At 38.3% G+C, this 22306-nt stretch overlaps 1 protein-coding gene across 1 annotated transcript in view; it reads right to left on the bottom strand.

The window, feature by feature from the left end:
* Positions 1-3707: 3707 nt before the first annotated feature.
* Positions 3708-22306, bottom strand: part of LOC145992754 (immunomodulatory peroxidase-like) — a 52631-nt gene continuing 34032 nt past the window's right edge. The window contains exons 7-14 of the mRNA XM_083129141.1: positions 20944-21045; positions 20324-20455; positions 19727-19814; positions 18622-18792; positions 15141-15393; positions 11101-11234; positions 9044-9316; positions 3708-3835 (exon numbers count right to left, since the gene is read on the bottom strand). Coding sequence (XP_082985267.1) covers positions 3775-3835; positions 9044-9316; positions 11101-11234; positions 15141-15393; positions 18622-18792; positions 19727-19814; positions 20324-20455; positions 20944-21045 — 1214 coding nt within the window. The 3' untranslated portion in view covers positions 3708-3774. The remainder of the gene's footprint in view (positions 3836-9043; positions 9317-11100; positions 11235-15140; positions 15394-18621; positions 18793-19726; positions 19815-20323; positions 20456-20943; positions 21046-22306) is intronic.

The raw sequence follows: 22306 nt of genomic DNA, 5'->3' as shown, positions 1-22306 counted from the left end.
ACTCATGGATCCCACTTACGTCTTGAATGTAGACTGTATGCGTCGATACATAAGATCGCGTTTGCTCGACAATTTGCTTCAATGACCAATGAAGTTTCCAAATGAGTCATACTCGAAACAGGAAATTCCCGCGTTTCTAATATGAAAGGCGATACATTCTCCCATATCCTCAAATAAGGGGAAAAGTTGCAAGGCGCGGGAAACACTGTTGAGCAGAAAGAAAGAAAGAAACAAGAAAAGGGGCCAGTCAGTCAACATAATCTATGTAGAATTGAGGTGATCTTGTTTTTAAATCAACGTAAACAAATGGATCATTCTGTGCACATCCTTCAGTTTCACTTTCCGTCGTATTCTAGGGTACGCCAGGCCAGGGGCAAAATTCGAAAAACCTTTTCTTGGCCCTAGGTAGGCCAAGGTAAATACACAAAAAAGGAAAGCGAAGAAAGAAAACAGTTCATAGATGAGGCGAGGAGAAAAAAGTAATTTGGGACACATCACAAGATTTTTATTTCCTTTGCTAGTAAAAACATCTGCATGTATGCTGCCCCAGTACCAAAAAAAGAAAGGCCTATGACTCAGGCCCGTAGCCAGGCAGGGGCCGGGGGGGCTCATAAGGTAAAACTATTTTGTGTAATTTGTTTGCAGTGAAGAGTGAAAATGTAGACAACAGATATTATTTTGCTCACAACTTTGGTGAAGGATAAATTCAGGGAGCATGAACAGCAGCTATTATATTCGTTCATCTTATTTATAAGAAGAAGTCTGAAGTAGCGGCAAGTATTTAGGAGATTTCTCTTCTCTAGACTTCAGAAAGTCCCTTCACAGCTGGCTTCTTTATCTGTACCTTCGTTGGGTACCTTCGTTGCCCCTGTTGCGACCTCCCATTTATACAGAAATCTGTGACTTGGATATCATTATGCTAATTCCCTCCGCATCTGTGTCAAAGGTTAACAGCTCCCAAGTTTTGGGAACGAAGGGGAGTTCTATTGTTTCGGCCGGGGAGTGGGATGTACAGTGGGATACAGAGTATTACCGTGCAAATTGTCCACGACTATTTTCATTAATATTTCTCTTACATCCTGTGTGTTTTTAAGCGATGGATTTTATGTATGATGGAGCAGAAGTTCTGAACAGCTTGTTTTGAGTTTTCTTTTAATTTTTGAAGCTCTTACTGGGTCAAATAAAGTGCACGAACATGGCGATGGACAATTTGCACGGTAATACTCATGGATCCCACTGTACGTTAGGCACTATGATTGAATATTGTCAATCTTTTCTTGGGTGATATGAATATCTGTATCATAAACGTAGTATGGAGTGTGTAGTAAGAGATGATTTCAGTAGCAGCCAATTAGCACTTCAAGTGATATTTTAAAAGATATAGAAAAAATGTATTATTTGTGTGATATTTCTAAACTTTATGTAACGTAATGACCCCCTACCCCCCACACAAATAATTTACCTTAATTTAACACTGTTAAACTTTTGAAAAATGGACTTGATTTACAAAGCCATCCCTGATAACCCCCCCCCCCCCTTGGAGATCAATTCTGGCTACGGGCCTGCTATGAATATGACATACAGGGTGGCTCAATAAGTCACTTAACACCCTCAGTACAAGGCCACTGCGGCATGGAATTTGAAATTGGCGATGACCAATCGTTATCTGGCCAAGGGGGAACCACATTGACATCACCCACACGGTCGGCGGCCATCTTGATGTCCGCCATCTTGAATTCAACTTCAGAATTTTAAATGGGAAGGGGGTCGTGCGACATATCAAAATGGGCTAGAATTTCACGAGAAATGCAATGGTGAAGGTTTTTCGACGTATCTTTAACCAGTAAAAAGTTATGACTGAATTCTTGTACCAATTTGCTCCTTTTCGAGGTGTTAGAAAAATGCCTTAAAATTTGTTTAGCGCTTCGGTAATGCATCGAGATCAAAGTGACGTCTATGGAGAGACGTTCGCATGCCATTGCACATTATTTTAATCGGATACATCCATGAAGAGCTGTGCATTATGAATGGTTGTCGCGAACAATTTACAGTGTGACGCTTCCATTGAATTAAAAGTCCTTCACAGTGACAAGGCTAATGTTTATGTTCATAAGGAAGTTCATAAACAGAATATTCGATGATTTTTATCTGATAACCCATTTTCGACAGATCAAAGCTGAATGGTTAGTGTTGGTAAGTTAATGGTGTGGCGTGCTGTGTGGAACACGATTGGTTAGTCAATTTTCCATCAACGGAACCTTAAATGCTTAGGGCTACTTGGATTTGTTAAATAAACAGTTTTTTTTATCCTTGCTTATGGAAGAAGGTACTTTTTACAGAGTTTTTTCAATAGGGAAGAACATAAACATTAGCCTTGACACTGTGAAGGACTTTTAATTCAATGGAAGCGTCACACTGTAAATTGTTCGCGACAACCATTCATAATGCACAGCTCTTCATGGATGTATCCGATTAAAATAATGTGCAATGGCATGCGAACGTCTCTCCATAGACGTCACTTTGATCTCGATGCATTACCGAAGCGCTAAACAAATTTTAAGGCATTTTTCTAACACCTCGAAAAGGAGCAAATTGGTACAAGAATTCAGTCATAACTTTTTACTGGTTAAAGATACGTCGAAAAAACCTTCACCATTGCATTTCTCGTGAAATTCTAGCCCATTTTGATATGTCGCACGACCCCCTTCCCATTTAAAATTCTGAAGTTGAATTCAAGATGGCGGACATCAAGATGGCCGCCGACCGTGTGGGTGATGTCAATGTGGTTCCCCCTTGGCCTGATAACGATTGGTCATCACCATTTCCATGTTGCGCGCTGCAGTGGCCTCGTACTGAGGGTGTTAAGTGACTTATTGAGCCACCCTGTATATTCCTATTTCGTTTCAGTTCTTGCAGATGATTTGTTAGTTTGTGAATCATTCACATTTGTGTGACAAAAGTCTATTGACAATTTATGTTTCAGGGGTAATAATTGCACCCTAAATAGGCCTCCAAGAAAAAGGGTCGCAATTTGTTTATAATCTAAAATGGAACATTTGCATTCTCGGTAGACGATTTGTTATGTTTCATTCCTAGCAATACTATCTGCTGTGATAGGATTAACAGCCCATATTTTTTTGCCCATATTTTTTTGCCCATATTATTTTACAAATTGAAATTCCAAGGTGATATTTCCGTCGTACGCGGTAGGAAAGATATTAAAATGAGTTTGGTTTGATTCTAAGTCCACTCTGTACACAGAAAGGCTAATCGGGACTGGACCTACAGTTTTAAAGTGGGATCCGAACCCCAATGTGGCTCCTACGAGGGGCTATTATAATTCGGTATTCGATAACCTGACAAAAGCACTCAAAACAAAGAAATGCCGATCTACAGTATAATATCAATAAGTATTATTATCGATTTGCAAAATATTTAGTGAAACGTCTCTCCCTCGCTCCTGATAATACAGTAGTGAACATGGAGAAGAATAATCCCTCCCGTGGCTACTATATCCTGATGAATGATTATGGTTGATTGATTGCAAAATATTCAGTATCTTCACATAACATTATTTGATTTGATCCAAAGAAATAAAAGTCCATTCTTCGTTACTAGATATTTCGAAATTTGAACCTCGCCTATTTCGCCAAGTACAGATTCATGAAACACAATAAAAAGCAAGACAGTAATCAACAATTTTTATTTACGTGTTATGTACACAATACATTTTTACACAATGTTGCACAATATTCCTTGCCAGGCTACAAAACTTTAGTCCAGAAACAGAGTCAAATCTAGTGCATTGTGATTGAGACAATCAATCACTGGATTCCTGTAAACAAAAATACCAAATGAATTAATAAAAATAACTATTTACTTTAGAGTTTATATCTTTTTACCTTTAGTTAAACCTAAAGATTTTCATTTGTCGTATTGATACATGTGTTCTACTTATGCCTTCTTTACACGATTAGAAGTTACCGTCAAATTTATAATGGTAAAGTCGTCGCCTTGCAATCAAGAGATCCCGGATTCGAAACCCAGTGGACACAATGATTGGGAACCAGTGGCGCAGGAACGTTTTTCATTTGGGGGGGTACAAAATTCAGCCTCCCATATATATATATATATATATATATATATATATATATATATATATATATATATATATATATATATATATATATATATATATATATATATATATATATATGTATGTATGTATGTATGTCCAATCAAGTGTAGCAATAATAATAATTAGGATAATTATATTTAATTAAATTAATATATTAATTAATTAAATATGTACATTAATTAATATTGTATTGTTATTATTACATGAATAGGTAAAAAATAGTAAAAGAATAGAAATATAACAGCAAGTATTCATTATCTAGCGTACGTGTAGTTAAGATCGCCAAGATTTGCACAAAATCAACTGCCCTGGCAATGAACTTAAGGTCAGATAGAAAAAGAATTGAATATTTATTGAATAACAAAAGAAGAAGTTAGATCCAATTAACGAATTGTAAAGTTCCTGATTAATATTTTATGGATATTATCATTAGTAGTGTGCATAAATCATTGGAATCCTTCAAAGCCGTATCAGCCAAATTCCTTGCCTTCCAATAAGTTCAGCGGAGAAAACCATCGAGTATACAGGGTGCAGCAGAAATAACTCCCGGTTTTCATTCGTGAATAACAAAGCAACGATCGATGTTATGCAAAATTTTATTTCACAGTTGGAAAGAACAAGGATTACCATTTTGTTTCCTATATGTACCGAGACAACTCCATGAACGCCCCTACTTTTTTGAGGAAAGCGGCACGCAGTTAATGTAACGTCTGACCGTTATGTATGGATGTTACGCAACTTCCTGCAGCCGCAATCGAACGAACGCGGCAAATTGGCTGTGTGGTTTCAACAGGACGGTGCCACAGCACGCGTATCGATGAACGTGCTACGGGAAATGTTTCTGATGTCACTTCGAAGTCACCTTCCATGGCCAACTCGTTCCCCCGAGCTCGCACCCTGACTTCTTTCTGTGGGAGTACGTGAAGGCTAAAGTTTACCAAGGAAGGCAGAGGACAGCCAATGATCTGAAAGATGGTATCAGACAGGAAAGAGCGGCAATACCGACCAGACATGACTAGGAGGGTAATGCAGAACTTCAGGGTGAGACTTCAGAAATGCGTACACTGTGCAGATCGGTATTTGGACGATATCATTATAAAAAAAGTCAACTATGTCACACAAAATGGTGACTTGTGGAAATTTTGACAAAAAATAATTGGAACATTTTGTTCTTTGTAAATGTGCAATAAAATGGTAAACCTTTGTTGCTTTGTAAATCACAAATGAAATCCGGGAGATATTTCTGCCGCACCCTAACTCTTAATTGTTACGCTGTTCAAGCATGGTATTGGCATTGATGATAATTGAGTATAACAAATGCTAAACAATTATATTTTGATACTTTCACTACTTGGTAAGTCTTTCGGGGGGAAGGGGTCCGGACCCCCTGGACCCCCACAAAAACGTCCTTGATACCTAGGTATAATGTGAAGCCATGAGAAATATTCTCTATTAGAACAGCACACACGAATGTCCAGTTATTTAATGCAAAATATGCATAAATATTTTTCATTGTTTTTGTTAGAATTTAAGTTTTTTTTTTAAAAAAAAAAAAATACATTTTAAAATCAGATAACAATTCTGAAACATATAAGGCTAAGCTCTGGACCCCATTCTGGGCTTATTTGGATTTCACGGAACGGAAAATCAGGAGTGAGGAGGATCTTGAGCCACCCCAACCAGCAATAATCATCTCTGGATATAGAAACTACATTATATAGAGTTCCACTTCAGTTCCGTTCATTCTAATTTTAAAAGTCCCATAGCTACGCACAAAAATATCTTTAAACAATTTATGGCAGATCCGTACCACATCCAATGCCTTTTAGAAGCCATGTATTTGGTATTTTCTCAGACATCTATAGGGTGTTGTATTAAAAAAGAAAAAAATGAGTTCAGATGGTTCCCAATCAATTCGTAAGAAGTCTAACTTTGAAATATTTGTGAATAATTTGACAAATCATTTATTTGTAATATAATTAGCTGTACCTAATGACGCTCTTCAAGTACTGAAAGTAATATCATTCGGTACATATACAAAACCGAAATCCTTCAGCTCTCAGAAGTAACAAGAAAAGCCATATGCTCAAAAGTTTATTCTTTCTTTTCAATCTTTGGTGGACAATGTGAAGAGCCGGCCAAGGTTTATTTTCGTATGTAGTGGTATTAAATGCAGATACATGCGTGTGTTTTAGGATGACATGTTAATTTATCGTTTATGTGAAAAGGTAAACTTTAATGTAAACAGAAGCATGTGCGCAAAATACAAAATCCCACCTTGCCGGGCTCCGTGGCGGAGGGGTTAGCACAGCGCGCTATGACGCCAGTGGTCTCAGGTTCGAATCCTGGCCTGCCCATGGGTCTTATTTTTGAGTGTCCATCAATTTCATCATATCATCATCACTCATCCTTCTCTTCGCGATTAGCCAAAAGTGGCAGAAATGCGAAGTAAAATAAACCAAATCAATCAATCAAATATTCCCATCTTACTCCCAGAGACCTTGTAAATCCAATCCAAAATCTACCAATAGAACCTGCAGTGAGTCTCATTTATCTCGTGCATTCTTCTGACTAATGTAATTTTCTTACAATTTGACTTTAGAGTTTAACATAAAATGGCGTTGTGTTTGTGTTGCATTCGATATCACAATTAGATTTTAAGCAATTAATGTCCAATTATAAGTATACCTAACACATAGGTAAAAAATACTCCCCCCTTCTGATAAAATCGCAAATTGCACCCTGTCTAAATGTCTAGGAAAGATTTCATTTCACCTAGGAATGATATCGCGATGCGATGAGTTGAGAATTGTCACAGCCTCATCTCGTCTCCTGTGTGGCGAGGTCCTTCTCGTTCTTGTTTGTGTTTATTTTTCTTTCGGTTTCCACTCTGAAGTTATTAAAACTTATTTCAAATTCACCTCATTCTCAGATAGGCTAATCGGCACTCTATTTTTTAAAAAAATATATATCTTAATATATAGGTTAAGTATAGTTTTCCCAACACCCTCTTACAAACTTATGAAAAATATGGGTGAGGTACAGGAGTGTATTGTACCCCCCCCCCCCCCCAAAGTCTGTCGTGTCTCGTCTCGTTCGTGCAAGTGTTCCGTTTCGGAAAATTCCATTATAAATATTCAAAAGAAAATTGTGTCAGTCATATACTCTTCTGATGAAGATTTGTATCTTATCTTCGAATCGACGCGACCACTGCTTTAGAAATGTGTACCCCCCCCCCCCCGTCCCATCCCTTACGCAAAGCAGCAATCGTCTGCAGCGTAATTGTCTGAGAGTCAATCTGATTCCATCGTTCCACACACATTTTAAACAATTTTCATCTCCTTAAAGAGGTTTCCAAGAACTTAGATCAATGAACTAACTAGTAGCAAGCACGATGTAGTATAATAAGTTTACAATTAAATGTTTTGAATTTCTGTGGTAAGGACTATAATGCTTAAAATTTATAAACAATAATACATTATTTTATTGGGCGAATTGATAATAGGTAATTTTAACAGTAGCACCTTCCGTCTGCTGTCAAATTACCAAAGGGGGGTACAGGGGGTACAACTCGATTTACGGATTTAGGGGGGTACAGTACCCCCCTCCAAAAATTTGCGGGGGTACAATGTACCCCTGTACCCCCCCGTTCCTGCGCCACTGTTGGGAACCCACTTTAAACTGTAAGTCCAGTCCCGATTAGCCTTTCTGTGCATAAAGTGGACTTAGAACTCAAACTTATATTATATGTAGGCACAGGGGTGCCCCCAAGGCCAATGGCGCATTCCTCCCAAAATAATGTTATGCGTCCCCCCAAATCAAATCATTCGCACCCTCAAACCATATCGTAATCCCCACAAAGTATTTAATTATGACAGCGTGTCTACCGAAAGTAACTTTTTCCTTAGCTTTACTGAACACTATACTTGACCCTCCTCCCTAAACAGGAATACCCATCCCTCAAGACCACCCCTAAAATCGCTTGTCTTGTAATGCAGCTAAGTATAAAAATTTCACATTAACCTCATTAAGTGCCAAAGACGCATGCTCGCAACACATTAATGCGAGCGAAGCGAGCAAGAGCATTTTTTCATCCATTTCTTTGCAGGCTTTCAAGAATATTAATTTAATGGGGTGTCAATACTTTCTTAAGATCCATTCCAGAGATATTTAGTCTTTTCCAGCTTATCTTTTGGCACGTTCGGGGTCGAAAACTTGTAAATACAGTCTCCGAAATTTAATTTTCGAACTCTCTCTCCACTACACAAATTCCTTGACAATCTAAGATTTAACGCTTTATCAAGAGCTTTCTATCTCCCTCTTTAAATGTAATACTCAATTCTACCACCATTTCCATGCCAATTTTAGACTAACTAAAATACACGCTATAACCTAAGACCTATAGTTGGATATTGTACACCCCCAAAGTTTAATTCAGGACCCACGTGTCAATTAAGGCCTGATATGTTAGAGTTGGATATTTCTCCCCCTTATTTCTTTATCTGATGGATTAAATATAGTGCATTTAAGGTGTAAAATTTTTACATATATTTTGGAAAGAGATATAAATGTTGAATTTTATATTATTTGAAGGGAAAAAATCCCCCCCCAAAAATCTCGATGGCGCAACTTGCGCCACAATTTCCCCCATGGGCACCCCTGTGTAGACATATAGTACAGCATGGAGACAAGAAAAATTCAAATTTTATTTTGAATAATTCATTGTGCATAAAGTTAGGCAATGAATTTTAAAAAGCAGTTATGTGCACCATAAATATATTTTTAAAAACATTCATTAAAAATACATCAAATATGGTTAACTAAGGTAATAGCCGTTAATACTTTAGCAGTCGTGGTCATTTTTTACTGTGGTTAAATGACTGAAAATTGACTGAAATTACTTACGACAATGATGAAGCAACGAAAACGTTATACTGCAGCTGTGGAATATTAGTGTTGTCGCAAATAACATCGCTCAGTCCACGGTTCCTCAGTGCTACGAACTGTTGAGGCGTAAACCTTCCCGCAGTGTTGCCATGAGTGAAGAAAAATCTATCACCAAATTTAAGGCGGAAAAACTGCTCTCGTATGATGCAATTGAATATAGGTCCGACTAGACCTCCAGTCACTGGCGTCTCGCACAGACCAGCCACAAACAAGTCGATATCCTCTGGAGAACTGGAAGAAACAAATCACAAAGTAACTACATTAGTCACAATCAAGGACGTATTTAGGGGGTGTCCAGGAGGTCCGGAATCCCCCGAGAGACGTACCAAGTACCATAATTAAGCAATTAAAATATACTTCTTTTTAGCATTTGTAACATAATCGATGGTTATTTATTACAGTCGAACTTATTGGAAGGCGAGAAATTTGGATCATACCTCTTTAAAGGACAGTTTCAAAGAATTATGCACACTATTATTTATGATAATATGCATAAAATATTAATCAGGAACTTTAATTTTCGTCAATTGAATCTAACTCCTTTCTTTGTTATTCAATAAATATTCAATTCCTTATCTATTTGATATTATACTGCAGGAGGCCTTAGAAAGAGCGCTTCGCGGGCTAACAGCAGACGTCGTTCGCACACTGTTGCCGATACTTTCGTGTCGTCTGCTCCTCAGCCAAACATTCAGGCCGAGGTAGCAAGAGGCAGAGGTCACTCCCCTTCCAGAAGGGTGCAACGAGGTAGCTGTGGCAACCGGGCTCGCTCATTCGCGGACCTGATTGGTTCTCACAGACACACCCCCATATTGTCGTCTGCTGCAAGGCCGCGAAGCGATCTTTTTAAGGCCTTATGGAGTATAATTTCCTTGCCAGAGCAGTTGTTTTTATACGAATTTTGGCGATCTTAACTATGTAAGTTAGATAATGAATCGTACGTATCAATCACCATACGTTTCGCCGCTTCGGTGGCTGTGAGTCCACTGAGGGGTTGATTCACAATAACTCTATTTCAGATTTCGAGTTCGAGTCTGGCCATGGTATGGGTGTCCCAAATCATTAAATTTGTCTAATCGCCATTCATCATCGTCGCGATTGGCCAAAAATGGAAGAAATACCAAATATTCATACGTACATAAATCATGGTACTGTGAAAATTGTAAGCTCTGACCTATACGTTCACATTCCCCGGTAAGGCGGTAATGATGATTTTTAAATGTACATACGAGTACCTCAAAGGAAAGAAGGCTTTTACGTGCAAAGCCTCCCCGATGGCGCAGTGTTAGCGTCCTCGCATTTGTAATCAAAGGGTCCCGGGTTCGATACCCGGTGGAGGCACATAGTGGTTCGGATCCCACTTTAAACTGTAGGTCCAGTCCCGATTAGCCTTACTGTGCATGAAGTGTACTTAAAACACCAAATCAACGCAATCCAATTTTAGTGCAAAACATGGTTTTCATGCTACTAACGACTAATCTATGTCTACTTTAAGAAGAAAGATAATGTAAATAAAATCACGTGGCTTCTGAGAAATAGTGCCTGTTCTATTTGATAGTTCGAGTCTTATCTTCTCCATAAATATATTGGTAATTGCTGTACAGCTCTTACCATAAGGTTCCACAACTTCAATTAGAAGTTGTGTGGCTTTGTCATATGCACTATATTCTTATCCGCAACATTTCTGCGCAACTGCCATTGGAATAACCAATGTCACGTGTATTTGTTTACATTAACTTCATTCTTACAGCAGACAGAGACTATAGCAGGATAGTTTTGAATCTATCTGTGTATAGTGGGACCCCAGGTAAAAGGACCTGCGCAGAACCGCGTGCATCGTGGAGGGGAGGGGTAGAGTGGAACAGCCTTTCTTATGGCTCGAGTTAAAAGGATGGAGGGGAAGATGCGCGAAGTCTTTTGGCCGAAGGTTCTATTATTTGTGCTCGCTCTGGACAGTTAGTCAACTGGAAATGCTAGGGTAGTCAACTTCGAAAATTTCAGTCACCTTGTATTACCTGTAAGCTTGCTGAAGTCTGGACCACAATGTAGACGATATTTCAGGAGGCTTAGATGACATACTGGGGATTGAAGAGAGCCCACACTGGCGACGGAAAGCATTGTATCCTGGGATTCCGTGGTCGCGACCCCTCTGGAAAGATTGCGTTACTATTAGTCACTATGATGAATATGGGTGGCCCAAATAAAATTTACCATAGTGGCTCAAACAAATCTATACCAATTGAAAACACCAAGTAAGCACAATTTTATTCACTGCAATTGTGTCCAAGAGTGATTTCGTATATTTTACTTCGCCTTTTCTGTCACTTTTGGCTAATCGCGAAGATGAGTATGACTGATGATATGATGGAATTGATGAAGAGGCAGTTACAGAGAATACCCATCCATGCCTAGACGGGATGGAACTCGAATAGTGTCCAAGACATTGCCTACAGCAGGTGTTGAAATTAGCGCCCTTATTCTGAAGGCCAGTATGGGTTGTTATAGTTTTATTTGGGCCGCCCTGTAGATATAAAGGATACAGAGCTGATGAAAGTTTGTGAAAGGAATGGACGTGCTAAAAGTACCTCTAGAAAGTATTGCTATACCAGTCTGTAACGCGCTCATCAATCGAGGCAGCGAATATTTGTGTTTGGGTCCCTTGTTTATTACATCAATTCTTAATTAATTTTCTTCGTCGCGATAGCTGAAGGAAGAGCACGGCTAAGATACGTAAATAAAGCAAAATTACAAACGCAAGTTACTTAATCCATTTCGGGGTTAGTTTACCAATTGCGGGAAATGTGATTACTACGATCTGTATGCGTTTTAAGTGATAAACTCGTTCGAAGTGGGCGAATATTTAATTTTTCGTTCGACTGCATTGTTTTCATGAGTGGCAACACAAGCCCAACTGTGGGCTTGTTTACAGAAGGAAAGAGGAATGAAGCACGAGAACCAGGCCCGTACCCAGGGGAGGGGCCATGGGGGCCATTGCCTCCCCCTTGAACCATGAAATATTTAAATATGAACCTATCAAAAGCTACGAAAATAACATCGACGATTTTTTCAAATTTGTAAAAATTTCAATTTTATTCTTGCATAAATTAATGTGTTTGTTGTGTAGAAGTCTGCACTATTGGGTAGTTTTAGTTTTATAATCATACTAGATGCAAGGCTACGAGACGTCCGATTCACAGACCTGTTCGGACTTGTTTCGAACTGATGCGAACGTGATGCGAAAATGTCTCTATTATTTTTTTTGTTAACTCACATTCATACATGTTGCTTATTGTAATAATAATTGCTAATACGCAACATTTAATTTAAAAATATATTATTTTCTAAACATAGAATTATCATTACATTTCAATGGCGCTGGTATAAGACAATTAAAGAAAAATTGAAAACATTGTTAATTTGGGGAACACAGAACTATTTGAACTATCTTGTAATCTCTCTCATATATATATATGCATCATACATACAGCGTGTAACAAAAGTCCGGGAACACTTTAGAAAAATTATTGTAGCCAAACGAGTAGCATTACAAATTAACAAAGTACATCATTTCAAAGAGTAAAGTTGTAAGTTTTTTTCAACAACACTCACTTTACAAACACTCTATGTGGGAACCATGTGTGACCCGACAAATATCGACGCGATAATCAAACTCTTGCCACACACGGCCCAACATGTCTTCCGAGACTGTGGCTGTTACTTGTTCAATTCTCCTTTTGAGTTCCACAACATCACGTGGAAGAGGAGGGACATATACATGGTCCTTTACATAACCTCATAAAAAAAATCATCCGTTGCACTCTTTGTTTTGTCAAATTCTAGCACGCAGGAAGCCTTCTCGGCTCCAGAAAGTGCCATCTTGATTATGACACCACCTAGCGACGATATATGGAACTACACGTAACACCTGCAATGAGAATAAAACTTACAATTTTACTCTTTGACTCGTTTGGCTACAATATATTTTTTAAAGTGTTCCCGGACTTTTGTTACACGCTGTATATATTTATATATATAAAACACATTTTTGGGTCTGGCCCTTCCCTCAAAAAAAATCCTGGATACGGGTCTGACTTGAACAGAAAAGAGCAGAGGGGAAATGACAAGGAGAAAGAGAGATTGGGGGAGAGAGGAGGGCAGGCGGTAGAAAGAAAGAGAAAGGTGGAAGACACTGTGAGAGGGAAATAGAGAGAGAGAGACAAAGAAAGAAAGAAGGAAAGAGAGAGAGGGAGAGAGAGAGAGAGAGAGAGAGAGAGAGAGAGAGAGAGAGAGAGAGACAATGGCTTAGAAATTTAGATGCTAAAACAAGGCGAAAGATGGATGTCAAGGGAAATGAACTGAATAAAAGCAGCAAACATTGGTCTTTTTTGCCATTTTTAGTTAAGACCTCATTCGCCCCACCAGATTTCATTGGTTCCACATTCTGAGTCAGATGAACAACGAAACTACACACAGAAAACTAAATGCATCATATCGATTGATGCACCGGAATGCATCGATTGATGCACTAAACTGTATTTTATGGCTTCTTCAAAGAATCAGATTCACATTTGCTGCATTTGGTTGCATTTTTTATGTCGTGAAAGAAACACCAAAGTGCATCATTTGATTCAAGTTAGGTTTTGTTTCAGTCGAGATGTACTTCAATGCATCAGTTCATGTTCCTTGATGCACTTTCCTGTATCATCAAAAAAGATGCAGGAAGGTGCATCAAAACGCATCTATTGATGCATTGAGGTGCATCTCGACATAAAATAAATGCTCACTTGAATCAAATGCTGCACTTTGGTGTTTCTTCCACGACATACACAAATGCACCCAAATGTATCAAATGTGAATCTGATTCTTTGAAGAAACCGTAAAACACACTTTAGTGCATCAATCGATGCATTCCGGTGCATCAATCGATATGATGCATTTAGTTCTCTGAGTGTAGACATGGCCACAAAATCCGGATAACGAATATCCGGATTTCAATTATCTGATATCCAGAAAATTCGGATATCCAGATAGAACAGATTTCATGAAATTTGTAGAAAATCCATATACGTGGGTCGTTCAATATATAAGTTTCCGTATGCTGTAAAAATTTTTATTTTTAAGATACATTAGAAAACTATACATACATGTGTAGGAGGATCCTTCCTCATTTCTCCACATAATCCCCTTAGAGATTCAGGCATTTGTCCCACCGTTGCACCAATTTGTCCATATCCTTTGCAAGAATATCAGGGCTCTGGCTATTGAGCACTATTCTCACATTCCGCTTCACTTCTTCATCTGTTTCGAAACGGTAACCTTGCAATTCAGACTTTAACACCGGAAAAAGATGGAAATCACTCGGCGCTAAATCGGGGCTGTATGGAGGGTGGGGCAGCCGTTCCCACCCCAATTCTTCAATTTTGTGTTGTGTTTGCACTGCTGAGTGGGGGGCGAGCGTTATCGTCAAGAAGAATTGACACCAGCAGACCTGGTCGCTTATGTCGAATTGCGTTTTTCAGTTTATCCAATGTTTGACAATAACGGTCAGCATTAATTGTTCTTCCTCGCTCCAAAAAGTCCATAAGAACAACGCCCTTAGCATCCATGCTTCTGAACTCCTTATGACGCGAGCCCGCGTTTTCCGAACAAGCATTTACTTTTCGCCCTTGAGCGCATGCGCCTTCACGTCTGATAACGAATCGATTGTTGTTCCTTGTAGACGAAGGATGGCGCTTGTCAACCATGTGCTTCTTTTTAATGGCATTGCTTTATACAATATTTTATAGCACAGGGAAACTTATATATTGAACGTCCCTAGTAGTAAAATTACGAAAATAACAAATAAAAGAATGTGTGGATAGCCCGAAAAAAGGATAAACGGGAAAATTTTATAAAATTTTATCCGAATTTGGCCATTCCTAAACGAAACAGGCATTCGAAGTCGACACACTGCCAAGCCTCGTCTCGTCTTGCTGCTATCCTTAATATCAGCACGTATCGACTATGCAAAAAGAAAAGAAAAATGGAAATAGTATATTTTTATATGGCTTATTACCTGGATATTTCTGGCTACGAGATCGCTGCCAAAGTCATCGCTGTTGTTCCTGAAGAGGAAGTTGCCGACGTCATCCGTGACGAAGTTGTCGTACGTTTGCACGTTCTGGATGGCCAAGCCTTCCAGCATGGCGTCCAGTCCGCCGTTCTGGATAATTCTGGCGTTGAAGAACGTGTCCCTAATCCTGTAAGAACCAACCTGACGCCCTCGGGTGAAAAGCTGGACTAAACCATTGATCAGAGTGTGGCCAAATCTGGAAGAGGAAAACAATAGCATTCAAAGGATAAATTACCTGAATAATTACAATGCTATCAGGATTTATTGGCATCTGTTGCGGACAGACTGAGCACAGGTGCGGTTCTAGGATGCAAGTTGGGTCCACGTGAATTTGATGCAGAATTTCTGGTTTTCTGATTCTTTAAAAATATATAAACTGGCCTCGCATTATAATTCCAATGGAATACTCCACATAACCAACTAACTCTCAAGCCTTCTTAAACCCGAAGGTTCATGGCTGCAGCAACACAAGCCTTCCATCTGTCCCTACCCTGGGCAAGATCAATCCAATATTTTCCATCCTTTAGGCACATCACAAAGTTATCTCTCCATCTTTGCCTTGGTCTTTCTACATGTCTCTTACCATCAGGTTTCCCAACAAGAATCCTGTAAACTCTTCTATCCTCTCCCATTCGTGCCACATGGCCTGCCCACCTAAGTCTTTTTGATTTAATTATTCTAATAATTTCTGGACATGAATACAAATTATGCTGTTTTAAATTATGTAACCTTCTCCACTCACCTCTCTCCTCATCTCTTTTCGGTCCAAATATTTTTCTAAGGGTTTTATTTTCAAATACTCTTAATTTATGTTCCTCTTTTAATTAGGAATACTCTACATTCATATGTTAATATGTTATTAAGTTGTTACAATTCTAAGATATCGTTATCCGTGAGAATCGGTAATGATTTCGACAATGTATCAATATCTGTTCACTGATGTATCGGCTCAGCCCAAAAACATTTACCTATTATAATATTATTTCCAGTGTCAAATGCAATCTGTATTATTTATTTTTCTAAAATATAGTATTTAATCGCATTTTCATACAATATTCTTTTTCCAAGCCTAATAATGTACTTTCAAAATTGTCAATTTTTGCTTGTCGACTTGTTCAGTGAATGTGTCATCATACATGAATGTTCTCAAGGAAAGAAAAGTGCAAGGAGTTGGGCTCAGTATTTCGTGGCGTACGAGTGCACCCCCTCCAACGGCGACACCAATGTGCTCCACAAATTTGCCAAATTTCGACTGTGAAATTTCTAGGAGAACTCCCGGAGGAAGATTTTTAATCTCCCCTTGATACTTAAATGTTTGCAGATGCAGATTAGTGCAACACTTGATAGAAAGAAAAAAGTCAACGAGACAAAAATGAAAAAGAAAATTACAAGGCAAGAAATGTTCGTTTTTATTACAATTCCTTTGCAAGTACTTTTTCTTTCTTTTCTAATTTGGCATATTAATTTTTCATTCACTAATGCGTTTGGATTGTTACTTTCTTCCAATAATACTAAGCAGTTACGTAATTACGTTTCGGATGGTTATCAAAAATCATTGAAGCGCATTTCTGTAGCCTATAATAATAAAAGGTGGTTAATTGTTACCGTAATTAAAAAAAAATGCTAGTCTTAACTTTTATTTGCATGCTCAATGGAAGAAACCCAGAAATGACACATGTGCAGCTCATGCACATATTCCACACTCAACTGATCGTTGCCTTTAATTAGCGTGATAATTAATTCGGCAGTTGTCTTTTGTTTACAGACGTTAAGACGTGAACAAATATATCAAGAAAGCCGTCCTGAAACCATAATAATTTTCCATATGTGCTCTGTTGACTGTTGTCTGTGTTAAGTATGTACAAATTACAATTATGTTTCGTACTTAACCTTCGCACTTGAACAATACTTTAATGAGAACAACTCGTGCTCAACAAGCGTGAAAATGAGGCAATTAACAAAACTAATCATGAAAGGGAGGAGAAAATTGTAAGGAAAGTGTCAAAATGAAGGTTGCACATTTAAATATAATGCATGGAAGGGCTCGTGAATCCAAGGGAAACACAATTTACTTCTTTTGCTTACTAAATAATCAGTCCAATAGCCTATAGCCACAGACCTCATACCATAATATACGTTGTTTATTTACTTGGAATTTCTGTTACCAGATATTCTTTATTTTGTACTGGATACTAAAACTTTTCTCTCGATTCAGTTTGAATATTATTTGTCCTCATGGCAATCGTTATTATACGTATTACATTTGTGTAATAGCATGAACATTCATTTGCACAATTTCAATCAGAATCAGAAAGTACAGTTCGTCGGTAAAGGAATTGGTGAAATATGCTTCTCATTGTTTTCACTTTTATGAATAAATTATTTGTACTTACTTGTGGAGAGGGATCTGTATAAAGCTATATCCTTCTGAGTAAACTTGAAAATTGCAATCTTGTGTGGCGCAATGACTCACAATCTTTAAAATAGTTGTTAGATATGGAAATATGAGGCGTGCTAGCCGCCATGATACCACCCCCGGCTTCGAAATTGTTGGCTTGAAGTTGACCCATGTTAAAAGGCCCACCTCTCCGGTATGGTGCCTTGAGGTCTTTGACTATAGCGAACATATGTTGCATGATTTCTTTCAGGCGAGGGAAAATAAGTTGTTCTTTTTTACGTGGTAGACAAGCAAGATATTTCCCCCGAAAACACTTCTTTGGTTTGAAGTTATTGTGTTTCTCCAATGATCTGTACCAACCTTCATGGGCGTCAGTAGGATTTTTTCCAGGGAGGGGCAAGCAAGATTTTTTTTTTTTTGCAGGGGGGCAAACAAGGCACATTTCCCCCCATAATAGTGTTGTCTCCTCAAAAAACATTGCTTCAATTTGAATTGATCATGTTCATGCAACAATTAACACATATTCTTGTGGCTAAATGAAATTATATGTGAGAAATATATAATATTTGGTTGACTCATTTTCCAGGGGGGCCGTGGCCCCTTCTTGCCCCCCTTCCGGACGTACGTTCATGCCAGTCGAACTTGTAAATATCAGTCCTTTTTAACGCAAATCAGTGTGACTGATATGAATTTACATGTATGTGAAATGCAAGGCTGACATTCATTTTCCATTCATTCATCTGCCATCCGGACACCCAATGTAGCAAGAAACTGTCTAAAAGATAAATGTAAAAGTAATTTTCAGTTCAGTTACTAATTGCTTGAAATAAGTAACGGAGTTACATTTACCGTTAGTCGACAAAACTGTTACTAGTAACTGCTACATTCATGCATACACACAAGAAGAGACACGAACGGGTACGGGCGAGCGAAACTGGTTCCACGCAAGACTCTATTATCGACGCAGGAGAAACAAATTGGAACATATCTCAATTACATGTAGTAAATTCTCCCAACAAAACTTACCTGAAAGCAGCAGTGGCGAAGGAATTCAAGATGGTGGCGTCGATGCTGGAATCGTAGCTGCTATACGAAGTACCAAGAGCCAGGCGATACTGGTTCATGACCTGTGCTCCGAGGACGATAGGAAGGAACTCATCGTACACTATGTTCTCGAGTTCTGCTGCGACGACTCGCCTGGAAATTGAAATTTTTACAAAAATCAAGAAGTGAAGAAACAACATCCACAGCTGAAGTGCAAGGGCAAAAGGAAAATCTACAGTCCTTGGGCCCGCTTTAGACGAGAGCATTTTCCTTAACATTTGTGCCATGACCAAATGGCTACCGTGTAAAGTGAGAAATGTTATGGCATTTCAGATGACATGGCATATTTCATGGCATTTCTCAAGGATAGAACCCGTCCTATTTCCGTAGCATTTTTCGTAGCATAACCAATCAGAAGCGAACTCTAGGTCACGAGTGCAGGTATAATGGCGGCCGATGTATCACTTCACATTTTTAAAAGCCTATAACTCTTCAACCAAGAGGAATAACGTTTCATATAAAACGTTATTAGATACAAAACAATGGCGCTGTTTAAATACATACTTTACAACGTTTACTGTACACGCATGGAAGAATATTTTAGTTGTTTCAAATGTAAACACCGTGCACTCAGCATAGATGGTGTAACCTTTCGTGCTGTATATGTTATACATTGTAATCGCAAAAGCTAGCCGAAAAGTTACACGAAATGCTTGCGTTTAAAGTACTATCTGCTATAAGATTTTTATGCTAGCAAAAATGTTAAAGGGAATACTTTCGTCTAAAGCCAGCTTTTCACTTTGCGAGAGTGAAACTTTGAAGTGTGAAAAACATGTCTTGTGTTTTCTACAGTACTACAGTAGACACGTGTGAATTGTTGAGCACTAAGCAAATAGTAGCCTAATTGATTGAACGAGAAAAGTAAATATATATATTATAAATGTTTTAAGGGGTCATTAAATAACTTGGAAAGCAGCTTTAGTTTTAACGCTAATCATATGTATAATAGTCGGCACAGATAAATTAAATCTGAAAATTTTGTAATACTTGACAACTTTTGCTGTTATTATGGAGTCAGAATGTTTACCTTGCCCGTTGATATATTTGTTCGTCTGTCAACCCTGGCCTCAGATTGCTTATGATCCTGGCTATTCTGTTGTGCTCTCGCATCCAAACTAAAACACAGAAAAAGCTTCATTTCAGAACATGAAGGTTTGTTTGTTCCTTCAACATTAGCATAAATGGTGTGTGTTCGTGTGTGAGAGAGAATATTCCAGGTAAATGAAATATCAATCAGGCATTGATGAATCTACACTGCTATAAGTTGCCGTAAAATTAGAATATTCTACCATCAAAGAATAAAACTAACGGCCAAAAGAAATGCGTGTAACTAGATGGATACACGATCATTTACGAACATACCACAATATTTTGAGTACTTTTTATATTGAACACAATAAGAACTTGAAGAGTACCGGAACCACTTTTCCCAGAGAAAAAAGCATGCTGTGATTTTTTCTTTCTGTTACGGTAGTTGAATGGCAGAGGAAATGGACCATTTTAGACAGTCATTTCTCGATTCAATTTTTTACAGCGCTGAAAATTTAATGAACGTCTAACTACATTGCATTCTTTTTGTTTGCCCAAGACTGAATAGGAGTATTACTTTAGTGGGAATACTTACCTGTGTGCATAGCAGTAAGTCCTGGAGTTTCGGTTACTCTTGCATCTCCAGCAGAAAAATCGCCCCGCTGGCCACTTACTTGCTGCTCTGAGGGAAGTAAGTTGGGGAACTGGTTGCTAGTCTTCAGCAATCCTAAGGAAAGACCATTCAGTGAGTTAATGTATTGCTATAGTCTACATGTTATTTAATGTAATACTGTTGTCACGATGAAAATATGGTTTATTTCTGTCATTTTCACAGACGAAGACGTACAAATATGTACAAAGGGTGTTAGAAAATAATATTCTACCGTTAAAATTTAACATTCAGCCTGTTAATTTACAAAAACAAGATACCGCCGTTATTTTCGCGTATTAAATGCAGACACACGTTCCTACATCATGTTATAAATATAGGCCTCGGGGAAATACATGCGACATACAGTAAGATAAACTCTCACATTTAACTTTCAATATTTTATCTTATAATGGCTATAAATAAATGTATTTTTTAAAAACTGGATCATCAAATTTACATTAATTTTATTCAACCGTGCAATATTAATATTCTAAAACGTTCGTTAACATTTTATTTATTTTATATACTTATTTTTTTTTTCTGTAGTTAGATGGCTTACTTACCACCTCGCAACTGCCTCAACTGCCTTCCTTTGTCCCTCGTGGAACCGTAAATTTGCGAACCATCTACGTAGGAAGTGAGTGCGTTCATCTGCTCCCTCACACCTGAAAAACAGAAACCATAATTGTAGTTCAGGTGTATACTGAGTAATGAGATTTACTTTATAAGTGCATAAATGCTTACTGCTTCGTGGCTGTTCTTTTACTTTGCTTTTCCATTCTCACATTATTACTGGATTTTAGTTTCATGTTTATTCCATGCCATTATTATATCTTCGCGTTCATTCCATTCAAGCTTAATTCTTTGTAGTTTTTATTTACGAGGGGGTCCTGATACGTTCCTTGCTTTGCTCCCTTCCCAACGTTTCTCATTCGCGATTCATATCTCATTTGAAAGTGTGTAATATGAGTATGTTATGGTGCCAAAATAATATTCCTCCCGCAATAGCTTCTTTCTATGTTTCAGGTTTGAAGTAGTCATTGCGGAGGCACAAGCCAGTTTCACAACGCCAGAGGTTCGGGGTGTGATCAAGTTTGTGTTCCTCCAAGGAAAGTCTGCATAGGACATTCACGGTGAGATGTTACAAACACTGGGAGATAAGTGTCCTTCATACAGCACCATAATAACCTGGAGAGCTCGATTCACGACTAGACATTTCAGCGTCGAAGATGACGTCACCTTCATCGGTGACGGATCCGGCGACATGTGATGCTGTGCATGACATGATTCTTATGGATCAGCGAATATCAGCCAAGAAGATTGCCGAGATAATGAACATCTCCCGGGAACGTGTAGGCTTTATCATACATGATGTACTGGACATGAGGAAACTTTCTGCCAAATGGGTTCCGAAATGCTTGAACAATGATCAGAAACGGCAGAGAGTGAAGTCATCGGAGGCCATTTTGGCTCGGTTTCGTGCTGGTGAAGAGGATTTTTTGGGCAGATTAGTGACTGATGATGATACATGGCTACATATCTATGATCCCGAGACCAAGGATCAGTCCATGGAATGGCGCCACAAGGCGTCACCCCGTCTGTCGTGAAACTGACTTGTGCCTCCGCCATGACTACTTCAAACCTGAAAAATAGAAAGAAGCTATTATGGGAGGATTATTATTTTTGCATCATAACATACTCATATTACATACTTTCAAATGAGATATGAATCGCGAATGGGAAACGATTGGAAGAGAGCAAAGCCAGGAACTTATCAGCACCCCCTCGTATTTATTTGGATTTAACTTTTCAGCTATGCGTCAGTTACATTTGATTTTACATTTTATAATTTTACAATTTCATAACATTACAATGCAATATTTTCTCTTCTAATATAATTGGTTAGCACATATGTATTATGTTCAT

This window comes from Lepisma saccharinum, chromosome 9 (genome assembly GCF_977018435.1).
Source record: "Lepisma saccharinum chromosome 9, izLepSacc3.1, whole genome shotgun sequence".
Classification (NCBI taxonomy): Eukaryota; Metazoa; Arthropoda; class Insecta; order Zygentoma; family Lepismatidae; genus Lepisma; species Lepisma saccharinum.
Note: the sequence above shows the minus strand (reverse complement) of the source record. Positions and strands in the feature narration are given on the sequence as shown.